At 39.6% G+C, this 22,287-nt stretch overlaps 1 protein-coding gene across 2 annotated transcripts in view; it reads left to right on the top strand.

The window, feature by feature from the left end:
• tbc1d2b (TBC1 domain family member 2B) overlaps nucleotides 1–22,287 on the top strand; it is a 36,549-nt gene that overhangs the window by 8,009 nt on the left and 6,253 nt on the right. The window contains exons 4-10 of one of the 2 annotated variants that reach the window (XM_012966713.3): nucleotides 2,344–2,513; nucleotides 4,387–4,598; nucleotides 7,678–8,058; nucleotides 12,088–12,198; nucleotides 12,855–13,048; nucleotides 20,525–21,022; nucleotides 21,487–21,604. In XM_012966713.3, coding sequence (XP_012822167.2) covers nucleotides 2,344–2,513; nucleotides 4,387–4,598; nucleotides 7,678–8,058; nucleotides 12,088–12,198; nucleotides 12,855–13,048; nucleotides 20,525–21,022; nucleotides 21,487–21,604 — 1,684 coding nt within the window. The remainder of the gene's footprint in view (nucleotides 1–2,343; nucleotides 2,514–4,386; nucleotides 4,599–7,677; nucleotides 8,059–12,087; nucleotides 12,199–12,854; nucleotides 13,049–20,524; nucleotides 21,023–21,486; nucleotides 21,605–22,287) is intronic. The other variant, NM_001045733.1, reaches the window with a different exon arrangement.

The raw sequence follows: 22,287 nt of genomic DNA on the forward strand, positions 1-22,287 counted from the left end.
TTGGAAAAGATTTTGTTTGTTAACAGTTGTGAAAATTCTAAGGTTTGGTATTTCTAATGCTTTTTCATGTCCTTCTATATTTCTGTTTTTAGATGTGGGTGGATGTGGTTTTGTAGGTTTGTGAAAGTTATAGTGTTAGATTAATTGCTTTCCTTTTTTCCCCATCAATTTTAGTCTTGTTAAAAATGTTTATAGCTTTTTGCCAGAGAGACTTTTCACAGCAACCTATTCATTTGTATAGGATTTTAGGGGAATATTTATGAATATATATAAATATGTCCCTCTATGGCCACTTTAAAGTCAAACTGCTCACACACCCTAAGAAGGAGGGATAAAAAGTAAATTAACATTAAAGTATTTTTCAATATTTTCCCACCTAATATTTAGTCTCATACTGAATCCTTTTTTAGCACAATAACAAGAAAGAGAAGATTTTAAAAAAAAAAGTGTATGCACATCTCCTAAAACAAACCCCCTTTATTTTGCACCACCTAGGCACAACAGAGTTAAAAAGTATCTCTGATACAAGCTGCTGCTTTGTCTTGAAGGGGACCAGGCACATGCCAAGGTCAATTTGTGATAAACTCAGCATGTGACTAAGTTTATACAAACTCCTAGTATCCCTTCCACTCTCAAGAACTTATAAGGCAGAGGAACTTCAGAACATATTATAGGTTTAATAAAGTTTGTGGAGAATAGGTAGCATCAGTCTAAGCAAGAACTTGGGTGGGGTGGGGGAAGGTCAAGTGTGAAGTGGAGAAATGCAGGTAGTCATAGGTAAAGGGAAAGATCTCTACACCAATAGTAAACTGCATGGCACAAGCCTGTTTGTATCATTCCTTTTGGTGCATGGAGGAGTAAGTAATTTCACTGAAAAAAAAACAAACAAAACCAATAACAGGGTCATCATGAAATATATGTTATATATTGTAAACTCAAATCATATAACTGTGCAGGAATATCCTTTTACTGACCAAAAAAAAAAGAAAATAACCATTCAATATATATTCTTGCACAAATAAAATTTTAAAACAATTGTTTATTATTATCAAGCTAAAACACAAAACTTAAATTTGTATCACCTGCTTTAAATTGGTAACAAGATACTTTTTACATATAAAAATTGTAAAAAAAAAAAAAGGCCATTTTTAAACCTAAAAGAAAAAAAAAAAAAAATTCAGTAATATATTTTAAACTTAAGCCACCATTAATGAATATACTCCATAATCTTTATCCATCTAACTAAAAGGCATTGTGGTTTAAGTGCTGGAATCTGAAATAATCTAAACACAGGTAAGCCATTTTGTTGATATTAACATGTGTTTTCTAGTTATATTGTTTCTGTTTTTCCATAATACCATTTGAAAATGTTTTGTTTTGGTTTTTTTTATACTAAACTGAGGTTGTGTATTTCCCTTCTGTTCAGTTGTTTTGTTAGCATAAACCTCAGAGTAAATGGTGTGTATTGGAAATCTGAATGTGTAATACTGATCCATTTAAAGGAGAAGGAAAGTCATTTTGGCAATTTACTGCCAATAGATTTGCCACATTAGTGCCACCTAGAATGCTATATTTATTCTGCAGAAAGCATTACCATACCTTAGTAAAGAGCCATAGAAGCTTTCTCTGTTTAAGATTTCAGCTGCCATTTTAGCTTGGTCTTTGTAGCTTCCTGCTATAGCTCTAGCCGTTATAGCTCAGATTACACATTCCTAAGGGTGGGGGGAGTGAATTATGAATTCTGATGGTAGGGGGGAGCAGGAGAGAGGAGAGAGCTGTGCTGACTCTGGCCCCAGGAATTATGGATTTTTCTGAGAGAGGAAGTCTGATACCTGAACATGTTTACAAAAAAGGAGACAAGATATTGTGTGTTTCTATTGAAACTCACTCTGTGATGCTTATGGCTGTATTCACATTCACCTTTAAAGCTTACTTAGTTTTTACCTTTCCTTCTCTTTAAGTATCACTGTGTAGACAAGTAGCTAGTACTCACTTGACTGCGGTTTGTTTGCCTCTATGTGCATAGTACCCACATACCACTTTCTTTGTGTCTGAATGAAGGCAGACACGCTGCAAATTAGATGGTCGTTTAACAAATTACTGCTTAAAGGACAGTATACTCCTATATTCTTCCTATATTAATGAGCCATTACTGATAGGTGTTGCTGCCTGTTTAACTAGTCTAAACTATAATTAATGCTTGGTTTTTCATAGGTCTGTTACACAATTTTCTTCTGTAGAAGTAGAGCTGAAACATTTAAATGTTCCCATTCGTTATATTTATTTCCCAATTGGCTTTTGCACAACCTTTTGTTTTTGAAATCCTTGTCCTTCTTATTTTAGAAGCTCTATGCAACACCTTCGCCCAGGCAAAAGCAGTGACTGCAGGAAGAGTACATTCTACACAAATGAGGAGTGGGAACTGCTGAACCCAACTCCCAAGGAGCTAGAAGAATCCCTTCTACATGTGGAAAAAAGGAAACCTCCCACAGAAGGCATTAAAGGAAGCACAGGTAAGAACCAGGAATGTACATTTCTTTAGATTCCACCAAGAAATGGTACTAGAACCTAAAGCAGGATGTTGCAATTCATTTCAAATCAAATCAGAATCAAATTTAGTGTATTAACCTCTATGAAATTACAAATAAATGTAAAAAGTAAATTATTAGTATGATGTTGTTGCTTATTAAACTGTTTCAATATATATCACACAATAGAAAACAGGATGGTTATTCCTTCCCATTAGAATTTTTAGAGATTGTATGACTAATAATTATTCATGTTGAATTGTGTGCTGTTAGGTCAAGAAAAATCACCTGGGACAATATGATATAAAATGAACAGTAGCATGGGTATTATTTATGTTTAGCAAAAAAGACTGCTGGCCGCATGATACGGCAGGCATCCTCAAATTATTATATTCATCTTTTTGTAACAAGGAATTTCACTTTATGAAAGGTGTTATGAAATTCCACCCAAAACAGCTTGTACAGATAGGTACAGAATCAGTGCACTAGTAGTTAACACTTGCTCATCCAGGCACTGCAGTGGCAAGTTTTTAGGTGTTTGATGGACATTGAAGGCTTCTTGCTACAGCTACTTAGAGGTGTTTTCTGCCATGGACTTCCTGCAGGAGGAGAAACTATTAGAGCTCTCGGTTTGGTGGCCATGTCTAGTGGTGCCCATGCGCATAATGAGAGCTTCTCCTGGTGTGACTGTTATGTGCAGTTGTATGACATCACACACATGCACATAATAGGTGAAAGCTCTGGCACTTTTCTCAGTGCCACACCATGGCCGCCCCATACCAGGCTCTTCCTCCTGGTGCGGGTGGCTTGGTGCTTGGGGAAGGGGGTTGTTATTTATTTATTTATTTATTTTTTTTAAACTGCTATTTCCCCTAACCAAGCTGTATGCCCTATTAGCCCTCACCTCTGGTGGGGAAATCAATTTTGGGGTAAAATGTGCCCTATAAAAGCCCTAACCAGTATGGTATTAACCAGTATAAAAAAAATTGTTATTTCTGACATTTTATGTATTTTACTATGTAACGTGTGGTCACAACCTTATTACACTTCCACTTTTTCTATAAAAATGTTTGTAGTAAGATGTCAAGGATTTAAAGGGGAAGTTCACGTTTTTTTTTAAAAGAAGAAAAGCTACTCAGGCATAGTAGCCCTAGAAGCTCCCTCTGTTTCAGATAGCAGCAGCCATTTAAGCTTCACTTACAGTCAGCAGCATTCAGGCAGGGAACAGCTCTGGGCTCAGATTACAGCAGAGGAAGGGGGGGAGCAGAAAGAAGGAGGATAGAGGACTAAACTAAGCAGGCTCTTGCTGTGCCCTGGGGGATTTTTCGGAGAGCCAGAAGTCTGACACACAAGCTCATGTATACAGAATAGAAGGAAAGAAATGTGGTGTTTCTTTTCATTGAGGACTCAGAGCAGCAGTTCTGTAAGTGCTTATGGCTGTATTAACATAGATCTATAGATAGACCTATATTAAAGGACACCTATTCACTCTAAAATTGCTTCTCCCACAAGAGGTGTAGGCTAGTAGAGCCGGCGGAGTGCGGGCTCTATTAGCCCACACCACAGGTGGGGGAAGCAAATTTAAGGTGCCCTTTAAACAATTTTCCAACTGGTCTTTATTTTTTTTTATGGTTTTTCAAATTAGCCTTCCCATTTTACCACTTCCTCTCTCCACTTTATTTATACATTGTAGGTTGTGTAGCATTTTTCTATAACAATTGCTGTTACCTTGTACCATTTCTTTATTGTGACTGTGTAAATGATTAAGAAATATTTGCAGTATAGAGCACAACTTCCTGTTTTTTTGTTTCAACAAATAATGTGTGAGTGCTGACATGTCACTTCTGATGTGTTTAAGCAGGAATGAGTTTCCCATTTGATTTTGGACGCATTCCCCAGAGGGCAAGGAGGCCATTGCGAGAGATAATGGGTGTCAACAAGAACCGTACAGAGTGCTTAGCAGATTCCCTGCCTGTGTCTGACTCCAGGATGGAAAGTGATGTTCTACTGAAGCTTCAGAGCCAAGAGGAAGAGTTAGAGAGATTGAAGAAGGATTTATTAAGTCAGAAGGTCAGCATCCTTATCCTGGTGTGGGCATGAAATCATTGCAGCACTGCATCTTGGAGAAACCATGAATCAGCTGTAATTACTTACCAAGCTAGTCTGGCACACAATTCTTGCTTTTTTTATATTTTCAGATGCCACCTCTAAAGGGGAAGTAAAGCACTTACTGAATATTTAAATTTTGTAGGTTGTACAAACTTTAAAGGACAAGGAAAGGCAAAGTCACTTGGGGGTGCCAAAATATTAGGCACCCCCAAGTGACTTCAATCACCTACCTTTTACCCCAGGCTGGTGCCCCTGTTAGGAGAAAACAGCACCAGCCTGGGGTACCTGTAGCGCAGCGCTTCCTCCTTCCTGCTTCGTTTTCTAAGGACTAAACGACACGCACATGCGCAGTAGAGTGAAAAGCCGTCTTCTCTGTTAAAGTTCGGCTTTTTCACTCTACTGCGCATGCATGTACACCCGAACCAGGAAGAAGGAAGCGCTGCAGCTACCCTGGGCTGGTGCTGTTCTCTCCGTACAGGGGCACCAGCCTGGGGTAAAAGGTAGGTGATTGAAGTAACTTGGGGGTGCCTAATATTTTGGCACCTCCAAGTGACTTTGCCTTTCCTTCTCCTTTAAAGGTACCCTATGCCCTTGGCCTGTAATAATATTATTCTGTCCTTAAGAGTTCAGTTTCCATGTATTTGCTGCTTTTGCAGTAGCCTGCACATGGCATTAGGTCTGTGTTCTTTGTATCAGTACCCTCTGTCACCAGTCTTCTTTTTCCCAGACTCCACCTGTGCAGTGCTTTTGTTTATATGGCATTGATAAACAAATAAAATGGGGTGCCATACCACATTAAAGAGAAAATTATTAGCAAGGTCGGAATTCTTGTTTGATGGCAAGAATTTACTTTTTTTTAACTATTTACTCAAACATAAAATAGAGAATTTTGACTAAGGGATTTAGTAGCCAGACATATAATTACCCCTACAATTACAATAGTGTTTAGGTTTTTTGAAAGTGTAAATTGCAAAAATGCTGTTAAAAAACCACTGCCTAGGGATACATACATTTTTGGGGGGTGTAAATCCCCTTTAGCTGCTGCTAGGCATGTGCCAAGCCAAAAGGTTAGTAGTGTAGGTGGTAGGTGGTACCAGACTGAAAAGACAGCAGTTCTGATAGGAGGTCAGCTGGTGGCTGCTGTGTCTTTATTAAAAATACAATCTGAATCTTATTCCATACTCCTAAATGAAATCCTGCTGTGACATGCAATATCCAGAGTTCACAAGAGGTAGAAATTTCACAGTTCAGCTCTACAACCCCCCTATGTAACATCAGCAGAGAAATCTTGGCAGGACAGATGTGCTTGCTTTTGTAATATAGGAAATATGAGCTGGAGCTATGTCTTGTGATCTCGGTCAGATCCAGTGGAAATATCTGGTGGTTAATCACACAGTTTTTTGGGATTTGCCAGAGATGTATCTCTGTTCTCAGCTGGATTTAACAGCTTCCTTCTGGATTCTATAAATAGTTAGGGACATCATGTGAGCATTGTCTCCTGTTTTTTTAGGAGTAGCATAAAGTTTAGAATCATCTACAGTACCCAGTATTGTCAGCCAGTTGAGGGTGTTTCTCACAGGAGCTTAAAGGCCAACATTTTGACTTACTTAACATAAATATATTAAAGGGGCTGACCCCGTTAGCCTGATTGCAGCAATGAGTTGTTCCATGTAAAACAATTTTGTATGCAGAACAGATAATAGTGTGAAAATGTTATTTTGTATACTATGGAAACGATTTGCTAAAAACAAACGAGGGGGTACAACAAAGTACCAATACTAGCCAAAAAACATGAAGTATAAATGTTTTGTTACATGTCTTTATAAGAGACAAACCTTTTTATAGAAAGGAAAGCTATACCCCCAAACAATGGAAGTCTCTATAAAAATATATCACATAAACAAGCTCATATGTAAAACTGTACTTTATCTAAATAAACCATTTTCATATAAATATACTTTTTTTTAGTAGTATGTGCCATTGGGTAATTGTAAATAGAAAATTGCAATTTAAAGAATTAGGGGCTGCCTCACGGGATCATAGGATTCACAGGATTCACAATTAATTTTGAGGGTATAGTTTTCCTTTAACAAATCCTACAGTGGGCAGCTTTGGTTCAGTTTTGTATGGAGTTTGAATGTTCTTACAATGTTTGTGTGAGTTTACTGCCATAAAGCAAAAAACAGTGAGTTAGAAAACTGATTTAAAGGAGAAGGAAAGGGTAATAAAGAGTTAATCTCAAGCTGCAGGCATAGCTTTAGTTGTCTCATCAGTGCCCTTAAGTCTCCCCATATTTCTCCCGTTCAGAAGCCAAACAGGAAGAAAAAATGCTGAGCTGTGTAAAGAAAGTTCCCATAATGCCTTGCTCCTGCACCAAGAGCAGGACTGGTGTACATGCTCAGTTAGACTATGGAAGCTTCCTGCTTATTGGCTCAGATCCACACTCCTAAGGGGGGTAGTGAGTTCTTAGCATTCTTGAGGGAGGGGGGAGCAGGAGAGAGCAGAGAGCTGCATGTCTCTGGCTGAGGAAAACCGACACAACAAATCTTTTGACAGAGAACTCAGTGCAGCATTTCTGTGAGTGCTTATGGCTGTATTTACATAGACCTTTCTGATAAGGCTTACTTAGTTTTTACCTTTCTTTCTCCTTTAACTGATAAGGCCAGTGGCTGGGAAGTTAGCTGGGGTAAAGATAAAATTGACCAAAAAGCATCACCAGTATAATAATACCTAGAATGCTTTACTATAAACCAATGGTATTGGCTCATAATTAGGATTACAGGCAACATGCCTATATTGGTTATTTAGCATAGTTATCTTGGACTGCACAGGTTTTCAACTCAGATGTTCACGTTTAACTAGGAGAGCAAAATAGGGTTCTTTACACATCCCATCCTAACTAGCCTTCAGGCTGAGCCACCCCACCCCCAACCATTTTCCCAGTCCTTAATAGGGTGGTTGTTGCAAATTTTGGGAGATATCAATGTGTTTTCATAAATTGTTTCAGCATAGTATTTCTATTTTTATTTACTTTCTTCAGGAACTTGTCAGGCTGTTACAGCAGTCCTTAAGGTCATCCCAATATGATAAATATTTTGCCAGCCCGTTCTGTGATGGACTGTCTAAAGAACACCTGCATTTACTACAGCAGAAAGACACTCAGATCCAGGAGCTGAATCATTTGCTGGAGAGGCAGACCTTGGAAAAAGACCACCTGCACCAGGAGGTGGAAGAACTCAAGTGCAGTGTTAAAGAATTAAAGGACCAACTTAATATGATGATGGAGACAATTCAGGCTAAAGATGAGGTTATCATGAGATTATCAAGGCAACTAAGTAAATATGAGCAACACACCCCTTCATCCACTGTAGCCGCAGAGATTCCTGTAGCACCTCAGCTGGAAGAACTAAACCGCCTCCAAGTGAGTTTTACAAAACACTGAGATTTTTCTTGAAGGGAATATTTATAGTAACCAATTTATGTTATTTACAGTAAATATTAACATTAATAAGCCAGTGCTCCTTTAAGGGAAAAATGCATCAACCTGGGGAAAAATATATTAATAAACACTGCTATCCTGCATACCTTTTTCAGGCATCCCTCTTGTCCACCACTAAACAGCTAAACTTAAATCTTTAGGAGGAGGTGAAATGAGACTGGGGCCTAAAATTCATGCAGACAAAAAGACAAGTGATCCTCTACAATCATTTATTATCCATATATTAAAGACATTTTGTGCCTTAAGCTACCAAAAAAATGCCCTCCCCTTTGAAGAAAACAGGGATAGTTTATTCATATATTGCAAAATGGCTGACAAACCACGTCAAAGTCATCCCTTTGTAAAAGGGAAGGACATTTTTAGTAATATTTTCATTCACTATATTGTGTACATTATTTTTTAGGCTGGCATAAAATGTTTTATTTTGTTGATGGCATTTTTTTGGTACACTTCACTTGTGCAGGTGTGAGTACATTTAGACCTGAATGGGAATACCTCTGATGGGAATTCTGGGTTGAAAAAAACACTTTTGTCTCCTCTTCTTGGAGTAAGTGACTAGGAGCTGAATAGAAGATGATCATGGGCATATTCAAGCCAGCTAATTGTTTGTGGGCTTTTTTGTGCAAAATAATTTTCTGTATGATTTTTAAAAATTCTGTTTGGATCGTTGCATCTGTTTTGCTTCTGTTTGGATAGACCTGCAAAATCACATAATCAGGATTATCTACAACTGTCTTTTGTTAATATGTTAGGACAGCTGTTTTGCGTAAATATAAATGGGAAATGTATTGGTGCTGTCCGTTTGTAATTTATTGAAAATGCTAAGTGAGCAAAATTAGTACACACTAATATTTTGCTCTGGTTCAAGCAACCTGATACTCCATTATTAAATAATGCTTTGGCTGTGTTGCAATGTCGGATTTGTTCAATAGGCGCTCAGAGGCTGCCCCCCTGTCAGCCATCCCCTCCCCAGGATCACACAGAAGCACATCCATTTGTCTCACACACAGCACTCTGGGGATAGGACATGCAGGAATCCCCCTGTGGCGGACTGGCTGCAGACACACATAACGGATTTTAGAGCTGAAATCCATACTCTCATAACTAGCTGTGAATTCCGCTCCATGTGCCTGCACCCGGGTAAGCTGATTGAAGTGCAGAGGTTGAATCCCATCTTGCGTTTACCCATAGGCCGAAATGGAGCCATGTGTGGCTGTAGCCTTCCTGTTTGAAAAGTTAGTTTAGTTAGTGACTTGATTGGATCCTGTTTTTCTAGCTTCTCCTTTCCTAAACATTGTTTCTCTGCACAGGTTCAGTTTGTATGAAATCAATATGTCCTAATGGAGAAGATCATGCAGTTCTCTCCCCCTTTTCTTTTAATCCAGTACTGTTTTCTTTGTGACAAGATGACATGAACACGTTACAGTTCCTTTATAGGATAAAGTTATTTGGCAGTAATTAAAATGTATTTAGTATGTAGTGTATTATAATCCAATTTCCCTTTTGTTACATTAAAGGAAAACTACACCTTCAGAATGAATACTTAACCAACAGATAATATATATTATAATAAGTGATCCACGCTCAGACTGAATCATGATGCGGGTGCACAGTCAATTTGCTTGTAGTATAGATGAAGTATGGACAGGTGCTACTATATAATCTAAATAACATCTTATATTTCACTGTGATTCCAACGTTTCGGTTCCACCTGGGGACCTTTATTAAGGACAACACACAAGTGAGTACGAAGTGCTTATATAATTGCATATGTATGTCACAAAGTATTCAATTACTATAACTGTGATGTAAAAGATACATAATCAACATTATAATAAGTATAATAAAAACAGCATAATTACACCTCATGTGCTTTTAAAATCTTGACCTTCAGGTGTCAGTAATATTGCTTCTAAATTCCAAAATAGTGCTCCATTGTGAATAAGTTACAAAGTGACAAAGTAAGGGATCTTGTAGATAAAATTCACCCTTTAGGATACAAAATATAAATATTCATTATGTAACTTGTAATTACAATAAAACAATCTCTCTATTCTAAAAAAAACTATAGCTTCAGTAATACAACTAACAGTACATGATATTTTTGTGTTAGAAAGTTATTATTTGGATTTTATAGGAGTGCCAGTCCATACTTCGTATATAGAGTAGAACCCCCATTTTAAATTTTTCAGGGGACCAGGAAAAATTATGTAAAATCCAGGAGAATGTAAAATCAGGAAAATGTGTTAAAGCAACTTTTCCTTCAAGTACTCAAAGGATCTAAGCACAGGAGTCTGTTTTTACAACATAAAGGGTTTGATTTAAGAATGCTTTAGCCTTGGGGCTCAAGAATTCAGATACTAAAACCATGCAAGAGTTCCCAAACTCATGTGGTTTGGGAACTCCTGCATGGTTTTAATATCTGAATGCTTGAGCCTTCGGGCCAATTCTTTGCGTTTCTTATGACAGTAGGTTTGAAATTGTGAATTTGCACAGTGTATGTAATAAAACTTCTTAACTTTTCTCCTGTTAAGAGTTACGCCATCCTCAAGCAGGTCTTAAAACATTAATATAATAAATGTTTAGGGAACAGTATTACAGTGCTAAACATTTGCAAAAACACCATTTTTACACACCTCGGGATTGTCCATATATTGCAATTTGTTCAAGCTGACCACCTAAGTCATCCCCAGTCTGGCCAGTCCTACACTCACTTTCTGATTCATTAAGAATCCTACTGCTTCATTATACATTTTACACAGGGACACAGATTTTTACCTGCAACTTTCTTGCTTTCAAGGTTAAAACTCCCAAATGGTTGCCTTTTTATTGGCCACCACTGGGATCACCTGACTGTAGTTGATGGTCTGTTTGCCCCCTCTGAGATCACCTGACCAGGAAATGCAGGATGCAGCTCTAACTCTAACAGGAAGAAATGTAGGACAGAGCTCTGTCTACTCATTGGCTGATATAAGCAAACATATATGTGTGTCCTTGGTTTGTTTGTACACAAAGGGGTATATTTATCATGCTGTGTAAAAAGTGAAGTGAAGCATTACTGGTGATGTTGCCCAGGGCAACTAGATTTCAACAGTTAGAAAACCAAAGCAAAGCATCTGATTAGCTGCTATGAGCAACATCACAGGTAATGTTTTACTCCACTTTTTACACAGCATGATAAATATACCCCAAAGTAAATCGTACGAGCCAGGAAGCAGCTCTTAGTACTTAAAATGTCAGTACATAATTTTTTTATTTTTTTTTTTTAAAATATGGGCTGGTTTATGGAATATTTTTATAGAAACCTGCAATGTTCAGGGGTATAGTTTCCCTTCATTTCAGTTGCAGTAATAAAGTTATGATGTAGCCAACCAAAAATCACATTTGTTGTTTTTTTCTTTAGGCCTTGTTATTAAAATTCGTTTATAGGGTTCATGGATGAGTAAGAAAAAGGTGAGTTTTAAGAGATAAAAGCTGATTAATGTTGATACAGTTTCACCAGTTTACTGAAGCATGTGGTGTAGTGTTGTGTGAGTGGCCACTAATCATCTGTGGATTTTAGGGTTACACCGAATAAAAACTTTGGTATGCCGAATTGCAGCACATACTGCCGGATAAATCCAAATACTTAATGTTCAGCCAACTGAATCTAAATCCTTAAAGTCACTGAAGTGTAAGGCACTGGGCATCTGAAAGCAACATATTTTTATTCAGATGATAGAATTTTTTTTCAATTTTACACAGATTTCATTATGCAAACAAAGGTTGGGATTCAGGCCTTTGGCTGAATATAAAAATAATGGGTTCGGTGCATCCCTAGTGGTGGTAATATATTAAGGCATGCAGTAAACTTTAATGAGATTCCTAGAGAAGATTTTCCTATGATTAATTGCAAAACAAATAGCAGGCTAAATTAATGGCAGCATATGAATCTCCTTTATTTCACCACAGGACAGTCTGCAAGGTTACAAAGCACAAAATACTTTTCTCAACAAGGAAATTCTGGAACTTTCTGCTTTGCGAAGAAACGCTGAAAGACGTGAAAGGGAAATGGAAGCAAGGGTGAGCTTTTGTGCCCAAAACACCAACTGTCATGTTTTAGTAAGATGGAATAATTATAGTGATAGCATACCATAGGGCAGTGCTGCCTGACATTTTCCACATAGTGTGCCAGTATTCTAACATACTGTTTTTTGTTTTTTTTTTTTTACTTAAAATTATGACATAGCACCAAAAAATATACTAATCTAAGTAATACACACTTTAGAACTGTATAAAGACTTTAAAAACTTTATGCTTACTTTGCTGCACCCAAATTGATCAGCATAAACCAATAGAAATAAGGATTCCAGCAGAATAACTGCAGTCAATTTGATTCTGAGTAGGGTGTAACCACTACCCAGATAAATTCATTGCAGTTAATCTGCTGGAGTCCTTCTTCTTTCTATTAGATTATGCTAATTCCTTAGGCGTCAAGGTGCATGAAAATCCTTTAGTGTGCGATATCAAGAGTGGCATAGCTTGATTATAATAATATACTTTTTAAAATAAAAAGTGCATTGAATCTACATTGTAAAGCCGAGCTGGTCTTATACCACAATTGCTTAAACACTTGTATCGTAGCTAGTCGTAAAGACAGAACACTGTATTATTCAGGTTAACCAGTATTATTCACCATTAACCAGGTTCGATGCAAAATCAATGCCTTTTCCCCTCAGTATTCCAACCTAGAGGCTAAAATGTGCCAGATTGAGAGCAAGTATCTTGTCCTCCTTCAAGAAATGAAGACACCAGTGTGTTCAGATGACCAAGGAACAGCTCGAGAATTTGTGAATCAGTTACTAGAGGATGCACTCAAGGTGGAGAATGCTGAGCAACCTGAGCATACATTTGTGAAACCTCACACAGTTAGGTATGGAATTTACACACTTGTAAATTAACACATAAACTCTTGTTTGCAATTATGACCATCATATAGATTGAACCACCATATGGGGTTTACTTTGATGTTATGTTATGTTTCACTACTTTATGGTCTTAAACTTGGGATGTAAAAGAACACATAACTAGTGATGAGCGAATCTGTCCTGTTTTGCTGCACTAGAAAATTTGTGTAATAACAGGAAAACTCGCGAAACAGCGAAAAATCCATGAAATGCGTTAGGCATGTGACTTTTTTTTGTCACGCACAGTTTTTTATATGACCGTAACCAATTTGACAAAATTGCAACTTTTTTTGACATGGCCGCAACTTTTTGACATGCAAATGTTCGCTGAAGATTTACAAAACAATTTGCCAATGGTGAAATGCGGAAGTTCGCTGCAAACCAATGCCTGGTGAAAAATAGAAAAGATGGAAAGTACAAAGGAAGGTATTTTTCCCTGCCTACCAAAGAACATTGTAATCACTTACACATTAATATTTTGTGGAATTTATACATACATATAGCTACAACAGACTACAATTTTTAGCTTTAGAGCCTCCTAATGGTTTTTTTTTTTTTTTTTTTTTTTTATATCTGGAAGGAACACAGTTTTCATGTAAAGTTGCATGCAAGTTAAAACAGTGTTAGAAAAGAGAAGCAAAATTCCTCTGCTGAGAAGCAAAATGTTATGAAATGCTTGCAAGTTGAGACATTATCTCATTCCTCAAAAGGAAGAGGAGGTTTAACAAACACCTAAAAAGAATAACTTAAAGCTGAGTAGGAAAGAGTTTTCAGTTCACAGCACAGAGATATGGCATTGTACTATACACCAGTTCTGTTTGTCACGGAATCCTTGCTTAAAGGGGATGTTCACTTTTAGACAGTAGTCTAAAATTGAAGAGCCCCTGTCAGAAAAAAAAATGTATCTAAATGATCTTTATTGGGGGGGCATGGTCTGACACTGATGTGAGCAGACGCATCATCTGGAGCTCCGCTGAGAAACCCGGCAAAAATCCTGATTTACCTGCTCACACCCCAAAAGTAGGAGCCTGTCGAAACCCGTTGGGATCCCCTACCACAGAGGGAACTAATGGGGCAACATAAAGCGCAAAAAAGAGCATCAGACGCCGCGGCAAGATTGGAAAAGTTTGCCCGCGAAACCAACCAAAATGGTGGCGCGGGAGAGAGGCCCACATCTTTCGGATCCCCTGCCAAAACTAACGGGAAACAGACAACCGGACCGGCAAACCAGCAGCAAGACGAAGCCCAAAACACCAGCAAACTCACTCTACGTGACGTGCTTGCAGAGATACGCTCGTCAAACGATTCCTGCACAACGCTGATAAACAACAAAAAAGAGGAAATCAAAATTGACTTATCAATTATTAAGTCTGACCCACTGTACAAAAACTAAGGGAAAGAACAACAGCGGTCAAATCCAGAGTGAGTAACCTTGAGGACTCCTGCAGAAATCTCCCTGAGCAGTACCAAACAGTACAAAAGCTAGTAATGGAATGCCAATGAAAATCTGACGACCTGGAGAATCGTCCTCGCCGAAGCAACTTAAGATTTGTGGTCTTTCCGGAGCAGACAGAGGGGAATGCCCCTGAGGCCTTCCTTGAAGCGTGGCTGAGGGAAACCTTTGGAGCAGAGCAACTATCCAGCATAACTCCCCCGGGGGCGCCACCAAGGCCGCTGATCACCAAGTTACTCAACGCAAGGGCCAGGGACAGAATCCTAGCACTCGCCAGGACACAAGGCCCGCTGAAACATCAAACCGCAAATATATCGATATACGCAGACTATTCGGCAAAGGTACTAAGACAACGGCAGGCTTCCAGAATGGGAAAAGTCGCCTATGCACTGCTGGCTTAACCTACACCATAGTAACATTGTAGGTTGAAAAAAGACATACGTCCATCACGTTCAACCATAATGCCTATATAACCTGCCTAACTTCTAGTTGATCCAGAGGAAGGCAAAAAAACCCATCTGAAGCCTCTCTAATTTGCCGCAGAGGAGAAAAAATTCCTTCCTGACTCCAGAATGGCAATCAGACCAGTCCCTGGATCAACTTGTACTAAGAGCTATCTCCCATAACCCTTTTTTCCCTCACTTGCTAAGAATCCATCCAGCCCCTTCTTAAAGTTATATAATGTATCAGCCAGCATGACTGGGAAGGGGATTCCACAACTTCACAGCTCTCACAGTAAAAAATCCTTTCCGAATATTTAAATGGAACCTCCCTTCTTCTTAATGGAGTGGGTACCCTCGTGTCCGTTGGAAGGACCTACTGGTAAAATAAACACTAGAAAGGTTATTATATGATCCCCTTATATATTTATACATAGTTATCATGTCACCTCTTAAGCGCCTCTTCTCCAGTGTAAACAGACCCAACTTGGCCAGTCTTTCTTCATAACTGAGACTTTCCATACCCTTTACCAGCTTAGTTGCCCTTCTCTGGGCCCTCTCTAACTCAGTCATGTCCCGTTTGAGCATTGGAGACCAAAACTGAACAACATATTCCCAGCCCGCCTAAGAGTACAAGCAGATGGCAAATCTTATTTTTTCACCCTGCCTCAGGACTTACAAGCCTGGATGGTTGCTAGAGGCATACCCGCATAACCCATGCCGAACTACCACCAAAGGGCTGGACGCAGTTGTACAGCAGTTGTACAAGTCCGTAAGTACAGGCTACCCATGGCCCACACACTTCACTTCAGCGACACTCTGATATTCTACCATTTCAAGCCATAGTGGAGCCCGAGGGGGCACAACCACAACACTCTGCAGTCCCTTAACTTACCGACACCCAAAGTGCCTCTGGGTTAGCCCCAGCCCGGGTGTAATCTCAGCGGCTCCAGATCTCCCCCCAGAGAGCTTTAAAGCAATCTACTTCCCAACACATTGGGAATATAACGTGCCTAACAGAGCGACACGACTCACCCCCAAAGAAGTTACTAAAAGTTCTAATTATGGGTCAAATTTTTCCCCAAGTTATGGAGCAGGTGGAAGGGGAGGGACATAAAGGTTGGGGTCTTTTGTATACTTGCACTCTGTTAACGTGCAATTTTGCTGTTTTGATGATCATGTTAAAGTTTTATGCTCAATGGTACTTTAAATCATTGCAAGGGAAACGGTCAGTAACAGGCATGGGACACTACCCAACCCAGCGGAAAAATGGCTATTCAATTAACTAGCTGGAATGTCAGGGGACTTAACTGCCCCATTAAAAGCAGGCTGGTCCTGGATTTTCTGAAAAAGCAAAATACCTCTATTGCATTCCTGCAAGAAACGCACTTAACCGGCTCCAAAATACTAGCCCTCAAAAGGCACTGGGTTGGGTGGTCATACCATGCTACCTACTCCACGAACTCATCTGGCGTTGCTATTCTCATAGGGAAAAAAGTCCCATTTAGGTTCGGGTCTCTGAAATCAGACCCAAAGGGCAGATACCTATTTCTACACTCTCCCCTGTATGCATGTGAACTCCTTCTGGCAAACATTTATATCCCACCACCCTATGACCCAGAGATCCTATTGGTACTTTCAGATGAATATATAATGTCCCAGCTTCCGCATGCTTTAGTTATAATTGCAGGGGACTTCAACGAAGTCCTTATCCCCAGCATAGATAGAACTTGGAAGCAAGACACCCCCCAAAACTACCCAACTGGCACGGATGGTAACCTCACTCCTAGACCCCTGGAGAATTGCCAATCCTAATACACGCCAATACTCCTGCTTCTCAACATCCTACCTATCCCTCTCCAGAATTGACCTAGTATTAGTTAATGCAGCAATGATCCCCTACATAAGTAAAGTTCACTACCTACCAAGAGGGATATCAGACCATGCTCTGGTACAAATACAGTGGCAACTCGCCTATAGACTCAAGAGCTCTAGACCAGCTATAAACCCAACTTGGCTAAACATATTAGACAACTACACAACTGTAGAAGCCAGCATTAAAGAATTCACAACACTAAATCAAAGCTCTAGCCTCATACTCCCCTTTTGGGATGCATTGAAATCCTACCTCCACAACACTTCATCAGCAGAAATAACAGCCTACAAGCAGCAAGCCAAGGCTGCACATAAACAGTTAGAAGATCAGATATCCCACCTAGATAAACAATCAGCTGACCTCCAAACCCCTGAAATCTTAACCGCACTACGGGAGGCATGGGAGAAAAAGCCCTCCACAAAAACTACTTCTCCAAAATTAATATATACGAGCACGGGGAACGTTCACGCCTCACTAAGGCACACTCCACTCCCCCCCCACCCCCCCATCCCAGCACTAAAGGACAGTAAAGGCACACTACACACAAACCCTGATGAGATCCAAAGCCTACTAGTATCATTCTACAGAGATCTCTACTCGACTAAACTGCAGGCCCCTATCGAAGACAGTTTTTGGAACTGTTAAACCTATCAGCCCTACCCCAAGAGTACATGGAATACCTTGAATCTAATATCACTGATATAGAAACTCAAGACAGCTGATGTCAAAATATATGCCAAAATATCAGCACGCAGACTGGCTAGAGTTATCTCAAAAATAATCAACCCAGACCAAATAGGCTTTATACCCACCAAAACCACTGTACTCAACACCAGAAGGGTCTACCTAAATCTAACACTCGCACCTAACAATATAGGAACCAGGGCAATTGCAGCCTTGGACATAGCTAAGGCTTTTGACACAGTGGAGTGGACATACCTGTGGTGTGTGATGAAGCAGTTTGCCTTTGGCCCCAAATTCACGCATATGGTCCAATTACTGAATAAATCCCCAAAGGCTTCCCTCCGCATTAACTCACTCTGTACTGATAGCTTTTCTCTCTCTCGGGGTACAAGACAAGGGTGCCCACTATCCCCCTTACTCCTTGCCCTGGCCATTGAGCCATTTGCCCAAGCAGTACGCAAGCACCCACTAATTCAAGGCTATGAGCAAAGAGCAACAAATGAAAAAATACAGCTGTGCGCTGATGATACTCTGGTATATCTAGGGGGCAGTCAGTCCTTAACAACCCTAATAGAACTCACAAATGTATTTGGTTTAATTTCAGACTTAAAAACCAATACATCCAAATCCACATTATTTCTAGTGGACGGGCAAAATAAAAACGATTCCCGAGGGACTTGCCCTCTCCAGGTCACTAACAAGTTTACCTACCTTGGCATCCAGGTGGCCTTTTCCCATCACAAAATACACTAAGCATAACCTAATCCCACTACTTACCTGGCTCCAGGAAAAATTTAAGAACCGGGAAACGCTACAGTTAGGGCCAGCAGGGAAAATACATGTGATAAAAATGTTCATCCTACCCAAACTACTATACATACTATGACACTCGCCAACCCCAATCCCCCAAAAAATATTTACTAAAATACATTCCCAATTTACTAAGTTTATTTGGGGAACCTCAAGAGCAAGGCTTCGCCTCAATACTTTAATGAGACCAAGAGACAAGGGGGGAATGGCCCTGCCAGACATCTATATGTACTACCTGGCATCACAACTTACCCATATCTCTCCCATGATACATCAAGAGCTCTCCCCACCACTCTTTCAGCTATGGGTACAATCAACCGGCTTCCTGGAAGCACCCTGGCACCTCTCCTGGTTAAGCAGAAATTAAGTGAGCGCTCCCCACTTATTGCGCTACAGTGCGTGGTCCTGACTGGCCACACGTGCTACCCCCCACAAACTCCAATATGGCACAATGCCCTCTTCCCACAACTGGGACAGGGTAACCCCCCAATCATATGGCGATCCCTGGAACTCAATACCCTTGGAGATGTGTGGGAAAATGGCCAGATTATCCCACTCCTAAGCCTGCATAAGGCTAGACACCTGCCACTGTACCAATGGCTTACCTACCACAAAATCAAAAAAGCCTTGACTATGAATCTGTCCTCCAGCAATCCCATGGTAAACAACTATCTTGTAATAGAATGCCTCCTAAACCCTAAGCAAAAAAGCAAGCTCTCTATATAAACTCCTGTGCAAACCAACCTACTGTGATACCGAGGTACGCTCAAGGGCACGATGGGAAGAGAAGCTAGGTACAATCACAGACGATCAATGGGAGTGGGTACTAAATACCCCACTGATGGTATCATTCTCCCAAAGACATAAACTACTACAGTTACACTATGGGGCTGCTCACACTTGAAAGCTTATTGGGAAGGGGTATGTGGGTGGATAGGGAATAAGATTCCTGATTGGGGCCCCAGTGACACCAGGAAATGTCTTTTGATGTTGGACCTCAACACATCTCTGGACGTACACAATAAAATCTTCATCACCAAGGTTCTGTTCCAGGCCAAAAGAATTTTGACCCTCCATTGGAAAGACCTTGAACCCCCAATCACGCATGAATGGAAAAAAGCAATGGATGACCTTGCATCACTCGAAAGAACTATTCTGGATAAAAAGGGACAGATGCTTAAATTCCTACAAATCTGGCGTCACTGGGTAGACACCTTATAACAATTGACTTTAGCCCCCTACACAACCCACCATGAGTAACCAAGCCCAAAATAGTTCAATATCATTATAGAAAGGTAAGCCCTGCCCAGTGGGCAAGAACCTCCCCTATGGGGAAAATGTATGTATGTAAACCCTACGACTCCGCATGCCTATATACCTCTGATGTACAATTTCTTTTACTGTATGTACCTTGCAAAATGTTCAATAAAAACAACACATTGAGCAAAATGATCTTTATTATTTAAAATGTTTAGTTTTGAAGCTACAGACCAGGATCAGCACTGCTAAAACACTTTTCCTCTGCTTTCTCTTTGGAAGGGATCACCATGACCAAGTTGTATTCTGCCCAAACAGGAAGTTGACACTAAACTGGTTACTGTGCATGCTCTCCTGCTTAAATTGCATTTCATTGATCCGATTGGCTGAATTTTGCCAGCCAATGGTATCAAAGATATGCAAATAAATATGCACTTTAATGATGATGGTACAGCTGCTTTAGGGGAGAGAATGGCTAGAGGGTTTGAGGATATTTTTAACTGGGGGGGGAGGTGCAGTGGGTAATTATGTGGAAGATAGGTTTAATGGGGTAGGGGGCATAGTAAGGGAAAATGGGGGTAGAGACTTGGTTAGGGGTATTGATAATGGGGGGGCACAAGTTGTATATACAAAGCTGGTATGTACAAGCTGGTATCACTAATAAATGTATGTGTGAGAAGCCTGACTGGTAAAATAGGAGAGGTTTAACTTAATTCACTTGTCTTTTTTCAACCTAACTTACTATGTTACTATGTATTAAGCATAGGGTAAATATTTGCCGTTATTGTGAGAATCACATTGTGCTACTTGTAGCTCTTGTGTAGGAGATTCAAATGGCATTTCAGTGTAAATAATTACCTTGCCATTTGGGAAAAACAGTTGAAAACTGCCAAGTACAATGTATATTATTTAATTTCCACAGTAAATATGACATCCATGGGTTCCTGATTGTTCCAGAGGATGATGAAGAGGAGGAGAAACTAGTTGCCAAAGTAAGAGCTCTGGACCTGAAGACATTATCACTCACTGAAAATCAGGAGATTTCTAATGTGGTCAAGTGGGACAATTATTTTGCTAGCACAGTGAACCGTGAGATGGCATGCTCGCCAGAACTGAAAGCCCTTGTCCGTAATGGAATTCCACATGAACATCGCTCAAGAATGTGGAAGTGGTTTACTAACCTGCACATAAAGAAACTGAAGGATGAGGCAGCTCCTGGATATTTCCAGAGTCTCCTCCAGAATGCACTAGAGAAGCAGAACCCAGCATCCAAACAAATTGAACTTGATCTCATGAGGACGCTACCCAACAATAAGCACTACACCTCACCAACTTCAGAAGGCATCCAGAAGCTTCGTAATGTTCTGCTGGCCTATTCCTGGAGAAATCCAGATATTGGCTATTGCCAGGGAATCAATCGGTAAGTTTTGTTTCTCTTCCTGTCCTTTTAACTGATTTATGGTAATATGCCTTTTCTTTTGTGATTCTAATGTAACTTGATATGATTATATTTCATCTGTATGCTCTGTGGCTGTACATTTGTTTTAGTTTTTTTTTTTTTTTTTTCAATATAAGTGGAAACTATGCTGATTGCAAACCTAATTCAGAGACCCTGACTGTGTCAAATGCTAGCAAATCATCATGAACAAAGTGTAGAATGCCAGCTTGTCTTTACTAAGCATTATGATTTACATTAAAGCATATCTCTCCTTATATGCATAAAGACTTTACACTGTTAGAAGTATAGCCCTCATATACAGTTGTGCAAATGTGCCATAATTGTTATTTACTGTGCTTGTAGCCTGTACTATATCTGTGTTTAATCTGACTCTTGCCTAGAATATGTGTTCAGTCTTTGTAACCTGATCATCTCTGTACCTTAAGGCTGGCAGCTATCGCTCTTCTGTACCTTGACCAGGAAGATGCCTTTTGGTGTCTGGTTACAATTGTAGAGGCGTTCATGCCACGGGATTATTATACTAAAACCCTTCTAGGCTCACAGGTAACTATCTCTTCTTTTGCCACTTCTATACATTTGTTCATATTTAATGCCCTATAAAGAATGAAATATGTACACCCCTTCTCTAAATTAACATTTCATCTACATTATATATTTAATTGTTTATGTTGGGAAAACAAAAAAAGGAAATTGCAATCCTGGAAATTTTTCAAGTTACTTTAACACTGTCTGTCTAGTATGTTTATTACAGCGTGTGAATTCACTTTGTCGATATTTTGAATAGACACTGGATTAGATAAATAAAAGTCATAGTAAGCGAAATATCTTGGTCAACAAATGGTCAGTTTTGCTAGTTAGATAGATATTACTATTTGCTACTATACACCAAAAGGATAAGTGGACACCAGACCATGGGTGATTGTCAAAATGGTAGGAAGCATAGGGGAGGTTAATATTTATTAAAGAGGAACAGTAATTGAAATTAATCCAAATTGTCAAGGGAGGTTTTACATATTGTCTTAATTTTTCCATGAATTTTTATTTATCATTCTTCAGCCTTAAGCTGGCCATACACGTGGTGATTTCCGATCTTTCGTGCGACCATCGGTCGCACGAAAGATCGTACAATCAACCACTAAACGTTCAGGGCTGAAACGGCAGATAAGGAGGTAGAAACAATAGGATTTCTACCTCCTTCTGCTGATTCAGCCCTAAAGGCAGATTTT

The sequence above is a fragment of the Xenopus tropicalis genome, chromosome 3, assembly GCF_000004195.4.
Source record: "Xenopus tropicalis strain Nigerian chromosome 3, UCB_Xtro_10.0, whole genome shotgun sequence".
In the NCBI taxonomy this organism is placed as follows: domain Eukaryota; kingdom Metazoa; phylum Chordata; class Amphibia; order Anura; family Pipidae; genus Xenopus; species Xenopus tropicalis.